Source organism: Metopolophium dirhodum, chromosome 7 (assembly GCF_019925205.1).
Source record: "Metopolophium dirhodum isolate CAU chromosome 7, ASM1992520v1, whole genome shotgun sequence".
Taxonomy (NCBI): domain Eukaryota; kingdom Metazoa; phylum Arthropoda; class Insecta; order Hemiptera; family Aphididae; genus Metopolophium; species Metopolophium dirhodum.
This window is the reverse complement of record NC_083566.1, coordinates 26,048,001-26,067,242: the sequence shown is the minus strand read 5'-3', so window position 1 is coordinate 26,067,242 and position 19,242 is coordinate 26,048,001. Positions and strand designations below refer to the sequence as shown.

At 30.7% G+C, this 19,242-nt stretch overlaps 1 protein-coding gene across 2 annotated transcripts; it reads right to left on the bottom strand.

Moving 5' to 3' along the window:
• Nucleotides 1–1,268: 1,268 nt before the first annotated feature.
• Nucleotides 1,269–15,778, bottom strand: LOC132948564 (glycine dehydrogenase (decarboxylating), mitochondrial). Of its 2 annotated transcripts, XM_061019085.1 has the most exons (17): nucleotides 15,558–15,778; nucleotides 13,711–13,795; nucleotides 9,576–9,711; nucleotides 9,006–9,393; nucleotides 7,037–7,233; nucleotides 4,085–4,430; nucleotides 3,910–3,996; nucleotides 3,615–3,791; nucleotides 3,372–3,556; nucleotides 3,100–3,301; nucleotides 2,846–2,962; nucleotides 2,630–2,775; nucleotides 2,418–2,550; nucleotides 2,152–2,362; nucleotides 1,982–2,089; nucleotides 1,746–1,891; nucleotides 1,269–1,675 (listed from the first exon to the last, which is right to left on the bottom strand). In XM_061019085.1, exons 1-17 carry the CDS (start codon nucleotides 15,708–15,710, stop codon nucleotides 1,583–1,585), a joined length of 2,910 nt encoding a protein of 969 aa, XP_060875068.1. In that variant the 5' UTR covers nucleotides 15,711–15,778; the 3' UTR covers nucleotides 1,269–1,582. The 2 variants fall into 2 exon arrangements, with proteins under 2 accessions (XP_060875068.1, XP_060875069.1); XM_061019086.1 differs by lacking the exon at nucleotides 13,711–13,795 and having other exon boundaries at nucleotides 15,558–15,697.
• Nucleotides 15,779–19,242: the final 3,464 nt, after the last annotated feature.

The window sequence follows — 19,242 nt, the reverse complement described above, 5'->3', positions numbered from 1 at the left end:
ACTTATAAAATAAATTGTTTATATTTCTAAATATTTAACAAGAAGAGTAATTTTCAAAATAATCAAAAAAAAAACAAATTTAAGGAAAAACTGGAATTTTTACACAAAAACAGTTTTCAACTAAATTGATTTTCATATTTTGATTGTACTTCAAAATACAAATAACCTTAGAAATTTGATCAAATGTTTATAATAGCATGTCTTATAGAACATAGATGATAAAATGTATCTTTACCATAGATTCTGTTTAGTATACTCATGGAATAAGAATTTTAAACTTAAAATCAGGATTATTATTTTGATATTTTCAACGTGTCCCGTGATTTAAATAATTGAGTGTTTGTATAACATACTTCATCTTAAGTGGTGGAGGGGGAGGGCACTGCCTAATTATTTCTTTAATTTTTTTATTATATATTTATAAATTATACTTGTCTCTTGTACAAATAATTACCAGTATTTTAATTTTTAGTCTACTACATTTAATTATTATTTTTTTTTTGTCTAAATGAATACAATTTTAGGCCCGTGAATTGTGTGGACCCCGCTTGTTCTAAGAACGAATACCAAATTTTTTGGGCGTCACTGCCTTAGAGGGTCACATATGGTAGTGGCAGATGATAATTCGGTGACTAGTGGATTATGGAGATTTAGTAGACGGGAATAAAAACGCTGTAGACCCCCCAGTATTTTAACCTTAGTTGCACCTATTGGACTTTCGCGACATATTTGACTGGTAGCATAGAGATGTCTTGCACTCTTGCTGGAGTGAGTGGTAAAAGAGTGCAGGAGATATAGAAAAGAGACTTTGGTGATCACGCGGAGACATTTTGACTGGATGTTGGATATTAATCTTATGAGGAACAATAATAAATATAGTAATAGTTATTATTAGAACAGTGTTGAATTTAAACATGCAAAAGTTGTATAGTCATATACCTACTATTTTTACTTACTGGCTTTTTTAATCCATTTTAATGACGTGACTGTTCTCATAATATTGATACTGGAGCCCACCTAAATTATATATAGTTAACTTTTTAGCATAAAAAAAAATAAATTTTATTTTGCAAACTACAATATCATTTATCATTGTTAGATTAGATAAGGTTAAAAAAAACTACAATTTCATAAGTATGTTACTGATACATTTGAACCCTTAAATCCGCCACTATATAGAACATGTTATTAATTATTATGTCATATCGATAGAATAAAATATGAATAGATACTAGGTGTCTAGGTATGTACCATATAAACATCTGTGATAGATATATCATTGCACATTACTATATTTTAATGCAATAATGTTACACTTTAATTATTAATTTATTGATGTACATTTGATTTGTTTTTGCAGGTGTTCAGCAATAGAAGGAAAGATTATTATTACCTACTTTACATACAATATAAATAATACTTAGCAATAGACAATAGTTTAAACATAGGTAGGTATTGCGTTTTAAAAATCACAACTATTGCCTATTATGTTTGTATTTAAAATAATGTATAAAATATATTTTTTGTTCTCATGTAGTCATGTTTTTGGTTTCTCTGAATATTATTGATGTATTTATAAAGTTTAAAATACTAATGGGCAACTGCAAACTACATTTTGATCTCCATATTTACTGTCGATGCGACTTACACTTGGCCATACTTTTTGCTCGTATCCCTAATAAAAAAAATATTAAATATTAGGTGGATATTATGTTATTAGAATATAGATTTTAAATTTGTACTACCATTGGATAAGCTGCTAATTTTCTAGAATATGGTCTATTCCATTCATCACTACAAATTTGTTTCAATGTATGTGGTGCTAACTTTAAGACATTCTGTTCCCGATCAGCTACACCATTCTCTATTTGTCTGATTTCTTCCCTTATACCTTAAAAATATGAATTATATAAGTAGGAATTATAAAAAAAAATGTTTAATTTTCAACAAAATAATTAAATTAATTAATTAATTTACTCACTGATTAAAGCATTACAGAATCTATCTAATTCAATTTTACTCTCAGATTCTGTAGGTTCTATCATCAATGTACCAGCAACCGGCCAAGACATAGTAGGAGCATGAAATCCTAAGAAATAATCACAATCTATTATATTTATACTTCTATAAATTATGTCTATATGTACAGACCGTAATCTATTAATCGCTTAGCAATATCGGTAGCTTCAATATTTGCAGTTTTTTTAAATTCTCTGGAGTCTATTATGAATTCATGAGCTACTAATCCACATTTAGTACCAACAAATAATGTTTTGTAGTGAGTACTTAATTTTTTACTCATATAATTCGCATTTAATATAGCTACTTGAGTGGCTTTCCTGAGTCCTTGAGAGCCCATTAACTATATAAATTTATTATTAATAGTATATGTTTTATAGAAGTAAAATACTAATTACTTTTATATATGCCCAGGAAATGGGTATGATAGAAGCTGATCCGTAAGGAGAAGCACTAACAGTACCCAAACTTAAATCATTATCATTGTGAATAATTGGGTGAGTTGGCAGATATGGAGCCAAGTGTGATTTACTAAGCAACAAGTAATATTACATTAAATTATAAATTTATATCAACTATAAATATATATAAATTACTATTAATTCCTTACACAACTATTGGCCCCATTCCAGGACCTCCCCCTCCATGAGGTATACAGAATGTCTTATGTAAATTCAAATGAGATACATCTGCTCCAATATCACCAGGCCGACACAATCCAACTTGTGCATTCATGTTAGCTCCATCCAAATAAACCTTAATTTTGAATTATCAGTTAAGTTTTATATATATATTTATTGTCTCAAAATCATTATATTTTAATTACTTGTCCACCATTTGAATGTATTAATTCACATATGTCCATAACAGATTCTTCAAATACTCCATTAGTAGACGGATATGTTATCATTATACATGATAATTGATTTTTATATTTATTAACCTATACAAGTAATTAAAAAACAGAACAAGTTTGTAATATTTTATATAACAAATATAAACTCTTATCTTATATTATACTACCTACTATATAGCCTAAAGGTACTATAAAGACCTAATAAAATAGTATGATATAAATACCTTATCTTTGAGGTGTTGTAGATCAATGCAACCATCTTTGGACACATTCACCAACTGAATATCCATTCCAGCCATTTGTGCTGATGCTGGATTTGTACCATGTGCTGACGTGGGAATTAGACACACTTTTCTGTCTTTATCCCCGCGGTGTTGATGATATTTCATTATGGCGCAAAGACCGGCGAATTCTCCTTGAGAGCCGCTAAGAGTGTGTTTTAGATATTCATAAAAGTATTTAAAATATTATTTATGCATGCAGATTGCAGGTATACCTATTGGGCTGAAAAGATATTTTGTCATAACCAGTAAGCTGGCAGAGATCATATTCTAATTCTTGTAAAATTTGATGGTATCCCGGAACTTGATCAGGTGGTACAAATGGATGAATGTTAATGAATCCAGGTTCTGAAAGCGGTAACAGCTCGACGGTAGCATTCAATTTCATAGTGCATGATCCCTAAAATTATTAAATTAAATTAATTTCTATATATTTTCCAATCGATAACTTTACTCACTAATGGAATCATGGAGTGAACAAGTGAAACGTCTTTATTTTCCAATTGTTTCATGTATCGAACAATTTTTGTTTCTGATTGATGATTGTTAAATACTGAATGTTGTAAATACTGCGAGGTCCTTTTAAATATTGTTTTACTTACACTTTTTTCTAAAAGCTCATCATTAGATATAATCTAGAACCAATTAGTTTTAATATATTATTTAATATTTGAATCACCTATACATGCACAACCATATGCTTATATATTTATACAATTATACATATGAATATTATAAAAATGTACTTCTTACTTCATTTATACTTTTTTCGCATCCGAAAATCCATAACAAGTCGTTTAAGTCTGCGACAGTTACCGTCTCATCCAGAGATATACCTATCTATTACACGAAAAATACCGAGTTAAAATAAAACCCGTAGCATTTGCATAGAACTATAATAAAACGTAGATAAAGGTATACTCCTCACAGATTGGTCTTCGAAAAACCTCAGGTTGATCAGTTTTTCTTTACACTTTTTGATTATCTCCTGTTGAGAAATCGTGCTCTTCAAGTGCAAGGTATCGAAAAAAATGCCATCGCTCGTACTGCATCCTGGTATTTCGTCAAGCGCTGTCTTAAGTATCACGGCACAGTTGTGCACTCTCTGGGCAATAGTTCTCAGTCCTACGGGACCGTGGTAGACTGCATACATAGCTACTACATTTGCTAGCAGAGCTTGGGCAGTACAAATGTTGCTGGTCGCCCGTTCACGACGTATGTGTTGTTCCCGGGTTTGCAATGTCAATCTGTACGCCTTATCCCCATCTGCGTCCCTGTAAAAATAATATAAAATAGTAGGTACATATTATGTAATATTATACACATTGCCAGTTATATTTAAAATAATCAGGTTTAAAATGATTTAAGTCTAGACAATTAGGGACAACCTCAAGTTCGATACCAAATTTTAAAAAAATGCCATGATTTGGGTCCCTGCAACGCGTTTTATATTTTTAACGAGTTTATGTGTTGGGTTCTAAAATATTTTATCGTGTACATGAGTTGGGTCCAGGCCTATTTATTTAGGAAAACTAGTTTGGATTAGTCGAGCCTAATAGCATTACCTACCTAGGAGACACCACTTGGAGGTTTGTTAGAAAGCTTAAATTGTTTTTTCCCATAATTAATATTCACATTATATACAGGGTGAGTTTTTAAGCATGATCACACTATTTTTATACTTATATTATGCATACATTCAAATTCTGATTTTTTAAATTTTTTAATACACTTGAGGACCATATTTTTGAATACTTGAGACTTTCGCACCACTGAAATATCATCCTGTGACAATACAAACTTCTATTTTTCAAATAGAAACTTCCATTCTTCACTTTTAATTATTCAGCAAATATTTTTTTGAGAATTTTGACGATCAAAATTTGAATGAGCAGTTTTTGAGTTACATAACCTTGTGTAATAAAGATCATATATCTATGGTAATGGTCAATGGGTTAAGGAGATATGTGGGCTTAGATTATTTTTAAATTTTAGTTATTACTAAATTAATCTATGAACATAAATGATTAGTAAAAATTATCCAAGTAAAATAAACACTATATCTAATATTACATAATATACCTAGTTTATATTTCTGTACAACCAATTTTAAAGATTATTAACCTTAGATACTATAAGGTTAATACTAAGTTAGCTTAATTAATAAGTTAGAATACCTACAAATGCTTAGTAAACATTTTAATAACTCAAAAACTACTCATTAGAGTTCTGATTTAGATACATCAACATTTTTGAAAAAAACATCCACTAAAATAAAATATCAAGAATTTGAAAATATGGTTTTTACTTTTTATGTATATTCTTAAAAATTCTAAAAGACATTTAAATGACACATTTTTAAAAAAATTAAACTACAGGCCAATTTTCCACTTGTAAAATAAAGCTTTTCTCTTAAGAATATTTCTTTTTCTTTTATTTGTTTGCAGGTTATGTGGCTGAGTTCCGAAGTGAAAAATTATTCTGAATTCCAAGTAATGCTGCTTCTATATAAAATAAATTTTAAAAAAATGTGCGGTATAGTAAGTTAGTAAGTATAGGCGAATCGCGGAAATTTTCCCCCGGACATTTCCCCCCCCCCCCCGACTATTTTCGGTGTAATAGGACATTTCCCCCTCGATATATTTTTGATCCGGACATTCCCCCCATTTTTTTTTAAAGTTTACCATTTAATAACATAATATCATTATTTAATATGAATATATTTATGCCTATTGTCTAATGTTATCAAATATTTTCATAAATACCTAGCAATTATTCAAACTGGTAGTCTTAACAAAAAAAAAATTAATATGAACAAAGGTTAAAAAATATATGTTAAGAAATAACTAAAGAATCAGAATTCAAATGTTTTTTACAAAATGTACCACATATTTTATGTCAGAATTTTTAACCATTTTTATTAATTATTAATTATATTTTTCTTATACCTACTTATTTTTTTTTTAAATTTTTATTGTTTCAAGTAAATAGTTCAGTTGATCAAACATACATTTATAATCTATTAAATTTATAAAAATAACAACTATTTTATATTTTATTTAAAAAAAATTTCATATTAAATAATAAATAATATTATATATTATTAAATTCAATATTATTAGCCAATAATTAACATTAAAACAAAATGGGGGGAAAACGTCCACATTAGAAATATATCAGGGGGGCGGGGGGGGGGGGGGGGGAATGTCCATTTATCGTATAGGCCACCCTATAAAAAGAACAATGTAAACAATCTGTGAATAAATAACAAATTTTTATAATAAAATATAGTATGTGGTACCTTAATTCAGTGGTGTATCTATGGGGGGATATGGGAACCATACCCCCCCTGGAGACCAAATTTTGTACACAATACAACATATGTATATAATAAAATGAATATAATATATGTATACTGAATGTCAATTAAAAATTGTTTATCCCCCCCCCCCCTTGAAAAAATCCTAGTTATACTACTGATATAGATATATTAACATCTGTAATAATGATTTGTATCAGGCATTTAATCATAGCTCTCCCCAATACAAAGCTCTGAATCCACCACTATATCTATTAGTTATAGTACCTACATTTATTTACTACTATTATATATATAACATATTATTTTTGATATTGAATAATAACCATAACATAATATGTTCACAAAAGTTAACAATTACGTTCTTTGTTTAAAATTACGTTTATAAGCTAATCATAAGTTGGAGTTGTGAATTATGATTGGCTATGGGTCTGTAATAGGTACAATAAGTACAATATTATAATATGTATATAATATAAATTTAAATGTTAATAATTTATTCGTCTATACCTATTTACAACCTACAATATAGAAAACAGCAAAATCGGTGGTGTTACCTACCTTGTGATGCCAACCATCCTTCCCGGTATCAGTCTCATCAGAGGTTTTTTGCATGCGATAAACGCGGCGTGTGGTCCTCCGTATCCGAGTGGGGTGCCGAATCGCTGGCTACTTCCGACGACAATGTCTACGCCGTATTCACCGGGGGCTTTGATCAGAGTAAGAGACAACAAGTCCGTGGCACACACGACTAAGGTCTAAGATATAAATGATTATAGAGCTGGTGGTATTATATGTGAAATTAATAATAATGAAATTCACCCACCGGTATTCCGCGGTAGTAGTTGTATACGGCGTATATCAGTTATATTCAGTGTACCAATTAACCAGTAAGCTGGTATTTTAAATTATAATTACCATCACAACAGTATTAACTTAGGCCACGTGTAGAGTTTAGCTCTACTGTAGTGGAAACCCGGATTTATACGGTAAACAGTAGTGGTATATAGGTATATACATAAGTATATGACATATGTATATAGGTGCCTATACCTCCCCGATAAATATTAAAGAATCGGACATTACCGATAAACCGGTGTGATGAAATACATATAGAGTATAGAATAAATAGCACATATAAATTGTGTTGTATTTTCAGTTTACCGTTTCGGTAAATACTAAATACCACTATCACGGATGTTCGCCCGTAGCCGGTTTTAAAATATTCCCCCCCCTTATTTTCAAAAATATTACTATTGTGCTTATAGTAAATACAGTGTAATTTATAGTTATCACTAAATAGTTTATTGTAACCAACCAAATTACCGTACATTGAGTTTGGGTAACCCTTCTATTAGGATGGTTATTAATATTGAGTATTCTTGAATTTATTGTCGGTTATATAAGTCTATTTTATGAAATCTTAATACTATTTTAATTTGAATATATCCTAAATAATAATTTGTTTATTTATTGCCTTTATGGCTTTCTGTAATGTATTTAGTGGCGTAGTGAGGATTTATCGATAAGGGGGGCCGGGGGAAGGTAGGTGTTTACAATCTATAGTCTATACCTACCAATGGCCAGATTTATTGAGGGTAACGTGCCCCTTGCCCCTTTCCCCCTGGGGTTTATTTTTCTTTATCACTCAGTATAGCTTTTATGCGAGTGGTGAGTACCATCGTTTCTCTCTTCGTTATGTTGGCCAAAAAGCGCATGTTTGGTGAAATCAAGATACCGTCCTGCAATGACACCCCCCCCCCCCCCTAAATAAACTCTGGAGTCTAGACTGTACACATCAAAGAATCAATGGAGGTGTTACAATGCAGAAACTGTAATATATATTAGACATACAACAATATGGGAGGGTGGGTTTAGCTACGACATCAAAAGTATTACTGGTACTATTGAGCCCGTTAAATATCACAAAAAAAAATAAATTGAAATTGAAATTATAATGGTACCCTATTTTTAGCGTATGGATCTTGACCCAAAATTGAGCCAAAACTGGAAATTTCAAAACCAGGAAAATATTCTACATAGGAAATTATTTCTGAATATTAAATTCCCGTGTAAATATTTCCTAATATTTAAATTTCCGTTCATTATTTCCTTGGGTAATATTTTCCTGATTTTATTTTCCTGTGTAATATTTTCCCATGTAATTAGTTTCCTGATTTTGAATTCTTGAGTATTGTTTTCCCAAATATTATTTTCCTATCCAGTTAATATTATAATATAGTTAGGTTAGGTTAGGTTAGGTATTAATATAGTTCCCATCATAAAATTATTCCTGACAAATATTTTCCTGAGTTTATTAGATCTTGACGAAAATTTTCCCGAAAATGACGCGCTACCGTCTCCTCCACAAGCGCTTAGGCTTTTGGAGACAATAATTTATATAATTTATTTCATGCTACTTATTAAAAATAAAAGTAAAACGGGGGTCGCCTACCCAACATTTAAATTTATTAGTCACTATAACAAAAAGGTTGGGAAACACTGCCTTATTATAGCATAGTATACGAACCTCGTCATTGTGAGCCTTATTTACAATCTCCCCGTAATCCGATAAATGGCCATACGTGTCTGGGTACTGTAATAACACTCCGCTATACGATTTAAAGTCATCCACTTGGTTCGGATCGCCGGATCGGACTTCGATGCCGAGGGCAGAGGCTCTCGTGCGTACAACCGACAATGTCTGAGGGTGTACGTTGTCTGCAACGAACCAGCGTTTGCGTTTGTTATGCCGGTACGTCATCGCCAGCGCTTCGGACGCCGACGTGGCTTCGTCCAATAGAGACGCGTTGGCTACGTCCATACACGTAAGATCGACAACCAATGTCTGGAAGTTGAGTAGACTCTCTAGTCGACCCTGACCGATTTCTTCTTGGTAAGGGGTATAAGGCGTCAACCTATATTGCACAACAGGCACATTTTATAAAATATTGAATTAGCTCTGTAGTAACATGCTTGTAAAACGGTTAAAGGACCTTTCTATGGAGGGGGTGTATAGGGAAAGATAAAGTAACTATAGTAAGCACAAATGCATGTACAAAATATAGCATGAAAAAATAAATGAAAAAAATAAGCATACCATCCAGGATTCTCCAGCATGTTTCTCACAATGACATGAGGTGTGTGACAGTTGTGGTAACCCATCCCAATGAAACTTCTCCATATTTGATTTTTACTTGCAATCGATTTTATCAAGGTGGCTAGAGATTGTTCATCTGTGAAATGTATTTATTTATTAGCATTCAGCGTGTCGATTTATTTTATTATTTTTGTTTGAAGTGGGTAGGTAATAAACAGTGCTTTAATTAGAAAAAGATTGGAATGTCGATGCAACATTTAAAAAAAAAAATGTACGTATCTGAAGATTTAAAATTACTTATTTGAGTTATTGATTAGAATATAATTAAAAAGAGCACGCTAAAATATTTTTTAAAAAAAGAAGAGGGACTCTCAGAGGTTCCCTCACGTCTTACATGCTACGACAATTCAAGCACTACCTACCTAATAAATAATAATATTTAGTCATTAAAAAGAAGATATACATGGGGGCATATAGGTATATATATGTATAAATGTATCTACTTATACATTTAGTCCATTAAGAATAATGTGTTTATTTAGCATATGTACACTCATCGTCGAATTTCTTATAAATAATTATGTTAACGATTAGTTGATAGTTAAAATATAAAATATGAGTGAAACAACTGGGGGAGTCACTCTGCTGTATAGTAGGTGTCGAATGTATCTACCTCTTCTTTGTGGGTAGATACACAGTAATGGATGATTTTTATTAAAAATTAAATCATTGAATTCGAAAAAACGCTTTTGGGCGAAGACGGTCTGTCGGCAGTGGGTCATTTGTGGGGGGACAGATTGGCAAGGTGGGCATCATAGATTTATGCCACGAAATTACTACACAGAATTTCGTGATATATTCAACAACTAGATAGCCGTCGCGTCTCCTTCTTATCATTGAAGTCAACAGCCATTTACAAAGCAGACAATGTCTACAAAACAATATTATCACAGTAGTAAAGTAGTTATACATATTATGAATAAATGCAAAATATATGCCAACATGGCCGGCTTTATAAATGGCGGCTGACTTCAACATTGATCACAACTTAACTGTAGTATAAAGAGTAAAGACGGCTATATATTAATATATTATCTATGGTCTGTCCAGCGAGAGAACGCACCACGCGCACCTACCAAAACTGGTTCCCCACGCAACTCTCTGCCATAAGGAAACCGGTATCGATTGTAAGGAGACGCGGGGGGGGGGGGATGCGCAGAATCGGCGCGTTCTCTCGCTGGACAGAGTATAGTTGTTGTAAACCTATATCAATGGTGGGCATTTCCCCTGTTTGATTTTAAAAACAGCCCTATGAGCCGGTTGTTGCAGGAAAAATATTTTAAGGAAATATAATATTATGTTAATACCTACTGGGAAATTATTGTTACAATAATAATTAAGATTTATGATAATTGATGTGTGTGTGTTTGTTGTGTGAAGTAACGTACCTACCTATTGTATAATATGTATGTTTTTAAGTGCAAGCTATTTTATTCTCCTTCTTCTTTAAAATGGAAATATCTAAATATTATATAGGTACCTAGGTTGTAGGTACACATAACACATTTAACTGTGAAGATTTGTAATTACGAAGTATGAATAACAATAATGTTTTTTTAAGCGTTGTCACACTAATAGCCTTTTGGTGGGTCGGTTAAAATGTTATAATACTAAACATTATACAATTAAAATTAGTTTTAATCACGGCCTTGTAAAATCAAGAGTGAAGACCGTGTATTTTATTATAGTTGCTACACTATAATATAATATGTTTTGGTGGGCCTAGTCCAAGGGTCGGCAACCTGCGGCTCGTGAGCCACATGTGGCTCTTTCGGTCTGAAGTTGCGGCTCTCCAGTTAGGAGATTAGTTTAATTGTTTTATTATCAAAAACAATATTTTGTTATATAAAAAATATTGATTATGTTTTGTGCTAAAAATATTTATATGTTTTTACATAAATAAATATTATTTCGTGTTTAAAGTCGTTTATTTTAAATCGAAAATCAAATACATACATATAACTATTTAAGCAAAATAATTTTGACAGTATTTAATACTACAATATTGAAACCAAAAATGTTAGTGGTTCTTTAAAAACTGGGACATTTTGTAAATTGTAACTTTTGGCTCTTTCGTTTCAAAAGGTTTCCGATCTCTGGCCTAGTCGATTCCTTTCTCATCTAATCACAAAGAGACGTCTGTTTCAACCGGGCCCGCCAAAACACATAGCCAGGGCCCATATAGTTGTATTTCTAAAATTATTATTTTTCATTCCAATGCTAATATATATCAACTGCCCACACAATACAAATTCTAAAAGCAAAACAACCACTCTTAAAATATGTTATCAGTGATTTTTAAAAAAATCTTTAGTAGTTTTCTGTAAGTGGAAATAAAAGCTTGCGAGCGAATTGAACGGTTTTTTTTCAGTTAAATAGTCTGGTCGAAACTTTGCCCATCATATAAACTGAAATGATGCCACTGTCTGTTTGCCTATTTTCCTAAAGATATTTTATAAAACATTTATACTGCTATTAGTAATTATTTCTATTAGTATAATAGTGTAATATGTTAGGTTGAACCAGTTTTGGCCAAAAACAAATTACATATAAATAATACGATATTAACTCCAGTAAAACAAACTTTAGAGGAATCTAGTATTACATTTTCAAGCATTTTGACCGAACGTAGATTTTATGATTGACATTTATGGAAAAAAAATTTTAGTAACTATTTTTTAATCATACCATGAATAGATAATTCTAATATACCTAAACATTAGGCAAGCATTTTAAGTAGATATCTAGATTAATCATTATGGAAATAACAACAAAATAACCAAATCGATTTTGTCAAAAACAGATTTTTCGTACAAATTCCCATTTTCTCTATTTTTTCTTTGCGTTTTTCCCAATTATTAAGAAAAATACTAAGATTTTTTAATTTTGATACTAACTATAATCACATAGCTTTTAGAAAAGATATTGAAGTCTAAGACATTTTGACTGCCCCTCAAAAGGTGATGAGTGATGACTAATAACAAATAAAAAAAAACACTTAGGTATTACTGTAATATTTGTAAAACCAATATATTCATCGCTCTGTTCGGAATCTAAAATAATAGTAATATGTATTGTAATAATTAATAATAATGTACACATCTATGGTACTTCAACGCCACTGACATGTACAATATAATGTTTATATTTATAAAGCGGGTAAGTGGATATCGCTCAGCTGTACAGTAAGTTACAACTGAGTCAATGTATAATGGATTGTATTAAACTTGAATTCAATGATATAATATCATTGTATAAGGAAAACGATTCTGAGCGTAGACGGTTTATCAGTCTGGATTTTTTAAATTTTCATTATTTATTATAGCCTTTAAGTTAAATTAATATTATAATATTATAATTTTTTATTCGTTGCTACGGTAATAAACAAAGCGTGAGAAATTGAAATCCCATTTTAAGTGGTTTTTCGTAATTTGTCAGTAGTTTTTTCCGTAGCATTAAATAACTATTGAGAAAATCGAAAAATGACCTCTCTAAAGTACCATCTTGATCCAATTTGCTAAAAGATAAGGTAGGTACTATAGTATGTTGAAATCGAAGCACTTCTTCTGGTAGAAATTTTGTATACAGGATATAAAAAAAAATATAAACACCATTGTAAAACCACTAGCTTCCTTGCTCCGCTCAGAATCTAAAATATAATATATTAATATTATGTATTATGTATTATAGTTTACTTTGAACTCAGATTATTATTATTATTTATTATAATTGTAATAGGTTGATAAATTCATGTTGAAATGTATTATATAATATGTACAGTGTACACATGGTGGTATTGTTCACTACATATTAATCACTATTGAACGAAACAATTAAAATAAATTATAATACAAATTGTTATAACTACCTAGTGATTATAAATCACGTGATAGTATTGGCATTATAATGCGGAGTGATTTTTTATTAAAACAAAACAAATTGTTTTAGTCTATATTTTACACATTGCGTTTAATATGCGTAAATTGTACGAATGCATTAATATATTCATAAACAAAAATGTATGTTCCTGCATAAACAAAAGGTTATCAATTGTTTGATTTAATACATAACATACCTATAATAACTGACGATTTTAAATTAGGCGTCTTCTGGAGATAAACGCTATCTGGGATCACGGCCTCGCTCAAGTCTTCTAAACTCTGAAAATACCAATTTATGGTCCATATGAGTTTAACAATTTTATTTTCAAGGTACACGGTAAAAATCCTACTTATCCTACTCGAGCTTGAATAAATATAAAATAGGTAAGAATGACTATTTTACAGGTGTTCGGTCAAAGCAATTGAATTATTTCGACTATAATATAATAAGTAGGTACCTATAATCTATATATAAGTAGGTCCTATACTTTATTTGTATGTCCAGGCAATAGTTGTCGTGTACGGCGTGTAATGTACACGGAACAGCTTAGCTGTGTTAAAATTATGAGTATTAGATCTTTGTGTAAATTAATGTTTATGCGAATTGAATATTTTTGTGGTCATTCCTGCACTGCTTTTGTTTTATGAGAAATCGATCCATTTATCAAATTCTATACGTACCTACACAATAATTAAAACACTATTTGTACGAAAATAATAAAAATGACTAAGTATAAAACATGATGATGATTATTTTAATTTTAAATAGTTAGATACGTCCAATTCATAACATTTATCTAACCCACGCCGTGGCTTAAAAGTAACTGGGTGTCGTGATTTACTATACACTATAGGTTCAATGAATTAATAACAAAAATAAAAGTACTTAATATTAACATATCACAATAACTCAAGTTCAGCATGACAGTACCTACCGCTATAATGGTTGGTTATTATTATCCACAACTCACAAGTCACAACACATGAGTGACATCACGTAATAACAATGAAACAAAGTGAATAATCTACTTAAAAATTTAAATTATCTACTTATTGTTTATATCTCACTTATGATTAAAAAATAGATATATACCAATATCAAAATTATATTCTGATTCATAATTTTATAATAAACCAATTTAATCAACATGTTTCGAAAATATCAAAATCGAATTGAACATAGGTAATATAAAATAATAAACTGTATTTTAATTATCTGTGGTTGACCAAATTTATAATAATATGCAGTATTTATGATTTTCTCCTAAGTCTTTTTAATAGGCATATACTTATAACCAGTAAATAATGTTTAAAATATAATATTAAAAGTAAAGGAAATCAGTGTGTTTTCAATATACCTAACTGTATTTCAGTTTAATAATAAATTAGGGAACCTCTCCTATTAGTTGGAAACTCTATGTGAGTTATTTGTGATAAAAAAGTAGGTAAGTATAGGTAATAATACATATAGTACACGGTAAAAACAATAATAGGCACGATTATTGAAAAAGTTTTCAGATGCAAATATATAGGTAGGTGCGCCTATATACTCGTACTATATTACCAATTACCTTACTTTAATATTTAAAGAAATTCGTTTGCAAAGATAAACGACAAGGTAACTTATATTAATTTGGTATTTATAATCTTATAGGTCCTATTGTTATTTTAGTAATTGTTGACAATCAATTCAAAATTAAAGTTTATCATACAATCATACATAGTTATAAAATATACATTACGGATTCATATAATTTAAGTTTAAGTTGAATAAAAAAAATAAAACGATACGTATAAAAATAGTTTAATTATTGTATTTTTAAAATAGGTAAAAAAATGTAACAATGGTCAATAGACATATTTCAACTACTTAACGAAAATCAAATAACTACTAAGTTATAATAGAAATGGACCACAACACAAAAAATATTTTTTTTTAGTTTAAGACAGAGAGTAGTAATACCTATTTCCAAAAATATGGTATTGGAACTACTTTCCTATTAGCTATATGCTACACTTTGTATGTACATCCGAAACGTACCTGATATCCAAGTTCCTTTAGCATCTGCTTTTGGTCGGAGTCATTAGGTCCGATATGTCGCTGAACAAATGATTCGCGACCAAACACAGAATTAGATACATTAAACGAGTAAAAGCGCTGCGTCCTGCGCAAGCAATTTAAACGGCGAAACATGACTGAACACTGTTTTCGAACGCAATAATATTATCGTCATCACTCATCATCATATATTTTAATCAACAGCGAATCAACTGGTTAGTGGTTACTATAAGTAGGTACAACACAATTATTATAATTTATTATTAACGATTTATCACAACCGCTTACTTTAATTTACTATCCAATGATAAAAATATAAAATTATAAATAACAACGAAAGTAGGTACAATTAAATAGGTACATAATATATAATACAGCTATGACCTATAATATAATCATCTGCAATATTGAGGTTGTCTATTATATATTATATACCTATGTAATGCGAAAACGGTCTGCCAGCCTATATTACTATCAGTATATTTTAGTATTTTACCTATGATATAATACTTATGTTGCAATTAATTTTACTATTAGTATTATGGTAGGTACTTAGGTTAAATTAATTTTTACCGAAAACATCATAATATAGGTACCTATTAATAATCATATGAATTATAATAGTATATATTTTATATCATAGGTATATTATTGTTATTAACTTTTGAGTCATTACCTATACCGTGGTAAGTAGAACGGTATGAATAGGTTCGTTGTATAAAATAATATGCAATATAATAATATATTATATATAATATACCTTTGTAAAAGATTCAAAAATAATATTTTTGAACTACAACAAAATAACTAAATCTGTTGGACCTGGAATTTAGAGGCCCGTTGAAATGAATTTGTAATTTTTAAAACTTTTTTTGAAATTCTTATTTTATATTAAATACTATTTTATAGGGCCCGTAAAAATATTTAGTACAGGAGCCCAAAATTTGATGTGGGGCCTGGTTAGGATGTATAGGAAAACATTTGATAAAAATGCCGATTATAAATAACCGGGGGAGTCTCTCTGCTGTATAGTTTTCAGGCTTGAGCGAATCTCGTTAGCAAGATATAATAGATGTTTAAAATTTTATTTCAATATTTCAATGTGATAAATCATTATATACGAAAAGTAATTCTGTCGAGATGGTGTATCAGCTTCTAATTTCTATTGCTAAGTATATTTTAGAATTTATTTATATTAGGTACTATTGTCTAGTACTCAAGTAAAACCAAAGAAAAGCTATATAGGTAAATACTATGGGTATTGGGTATTTTAGACCAATTGTCTCAAATGCGTGTTGAGGTACTTGGGCTACAACAACAGGAAATGACAGATGAGTATAGAACTCAAATATATTATATAGACTAAATATCTTTAAATGAAGAGTATTAAGGACAATTTATAGTCTAGTCTGGCCGTGTGGGAGAGAAGACTAAAATACCAGATGTACAGCTGAAGCAATTCTATAGAAATGGAAAAGGAAGTAGGTAGGTATATAGGTAGTAATTATTAATAGATTTATGAGAGGTGCAACTATGCAAAATTGGAGTAGGTATATAATAATAATATATAGTATAGGTAGTCAAAACAGACTCGTGAACAACATTTTTTTTTTTTTTTTTTTTATTTATTTGAAGAAATCTACAATCTATACATGATTTTTGTATAATAAGTAGGTTTGATATATGAAAGGTAAAATATGGTATGAGTGGTTAGATTAGGGAAGATACCCAGTGGTAACACCCTGTGACATGAATAACAATGAAAAGAGAGAGAGAAGAGAGAAAAAAAAAATATATATAGTTATATAATATAAGACAGTAAATAAGTAATTAATTTGAGGTTTGGAGGTGTTACCTGGTAGCGACCTCCAGCACTTATTAAGCTCACTTTTCAAAGAAGATCTCTACACCATTGCCTTTTTAGTCTGCGGCGCGGGTTACCAGGGAGTGAGTTGGTTGATAGTTTAGAGATTAGTGGATTTGTGTGTTGTTGAAATTTGTTGTGGAGTCTGGTGTAATATAGTTTGGAGATTTGGTTAAGATTTTGGATTTTGAGATCTTTATGGAGATTATTGTTGGTTAAGTACCAGGGTGCTGATGCAACTAGGCGAAGGCATATTGACTGAAAGGCTTGGATTGTACGGGTGTTTGAGGGTTTAGCGGCACCCCATAATTGGATGCCATAAGTCCATAGTGGCCTGAGTAGTGACTTATAAATTAGAAGTTTGGTGTTGATATTCATTTTGGATTTCAGTAAGGGTCTAAGGAGGTGGAGTCGGGTATTAAGGGCTTTTCGTTTGGCTTTTAGGTGGGGATTCCAGGTAAGTTTACTGTCGAGGATGAGGCCAAGATATTTGACTTCAGAGTAGGAAGGTATTGGGATGATGTTTAATGTGACTACGGGGCAAGATCCTTTTTTTAGGGTGAATGTTATGAAGGAGGACTTGGTTTCATTGATTTTGATCTTCCATCTTTTTGTCCAGAGGTCAATTATGTTAAGGTGTCTTTGTAACATATTAGAAACTGTGTTTGGGTTTTCATTGGAGGCCACAATTGCCGTATCGTCCGCGTAGGAACCGAGTTCAGTAAAGGAAGTTTTAGGGATGTCGTGCGTAAAGATATTGTATAGAAAAGGAGCAATATCGCTGCCTTGGGGAACGTGAACAACATAAAAAGGAAAATACTGCAACAGTGGTATCAAAACTCAAAAGACATTGGAATTTTGTGATGATTCCGATAAATGCCATATCAAATAAAAATATATCATACAATATTGATCACCCATCGACTGCAGGGCCTAAAATTAAAATTTTTTGCTACTGCACACCCAATTTTACACAAAAATATTTTAAAATAATGAACATAGACCTAGTAGTGCACATGCCACATCATTGCACTATTGTTTTTGCTATTAATTAATAATTAGGTAGTTATAATAAATACAATCTAAGACAATCTTCTATAAAAGTCCTTGACACCTATATGACTATATGACTAAACATTTTAAATTAAAAACGAAATAGCTTGAGTTTATATAGGTACTTATTATATTATAAACCACCCAGAATATAGTGTAGTCGGTATTATTTTTAGTGTTAAGGATTTTAAACGAATACAATGTACTAAATAGTAATTTTCAATAATTTAATTGAATACTAATCAAATAAAAATTTAGAAAAACCGAAAATAAGTACTGTACACTTTTAAATTTGGTACTGCACATTTAATTTTAACTACTGCACATAGTGTGCTACTGCACACAATTTTAGGTCCTCGATGGCATCGAGCCTCGACCACGGTCTTAGAAGATCTTCTAAGACCGTGGTCTCGACTATTTTTTCTATATATAGTTTATATATATATATATAGATAGTACTATCTTAAATCGTGCTATAGTCTGTCGATATAAAAAAGTTTGGTGACGTTCCGGTCTTCATGTTATCGTACACCATTCATTGTTCATAAATAAATTATGGTCTCGTCTCTTTCACAAAATCATATAGTTCATGTTCCATCCACGCGTCGTCTGGTAGCGTCAAACTATAATCGGCTAGCGATTACCTGTGATCCCGTATAGATGGTATATAGTTACAATACATACCACCGTTAACTGTTAAGACATGCCACCCTCGTGCAAACTAGGGTGTTGGAAACGGTGATTGAAATC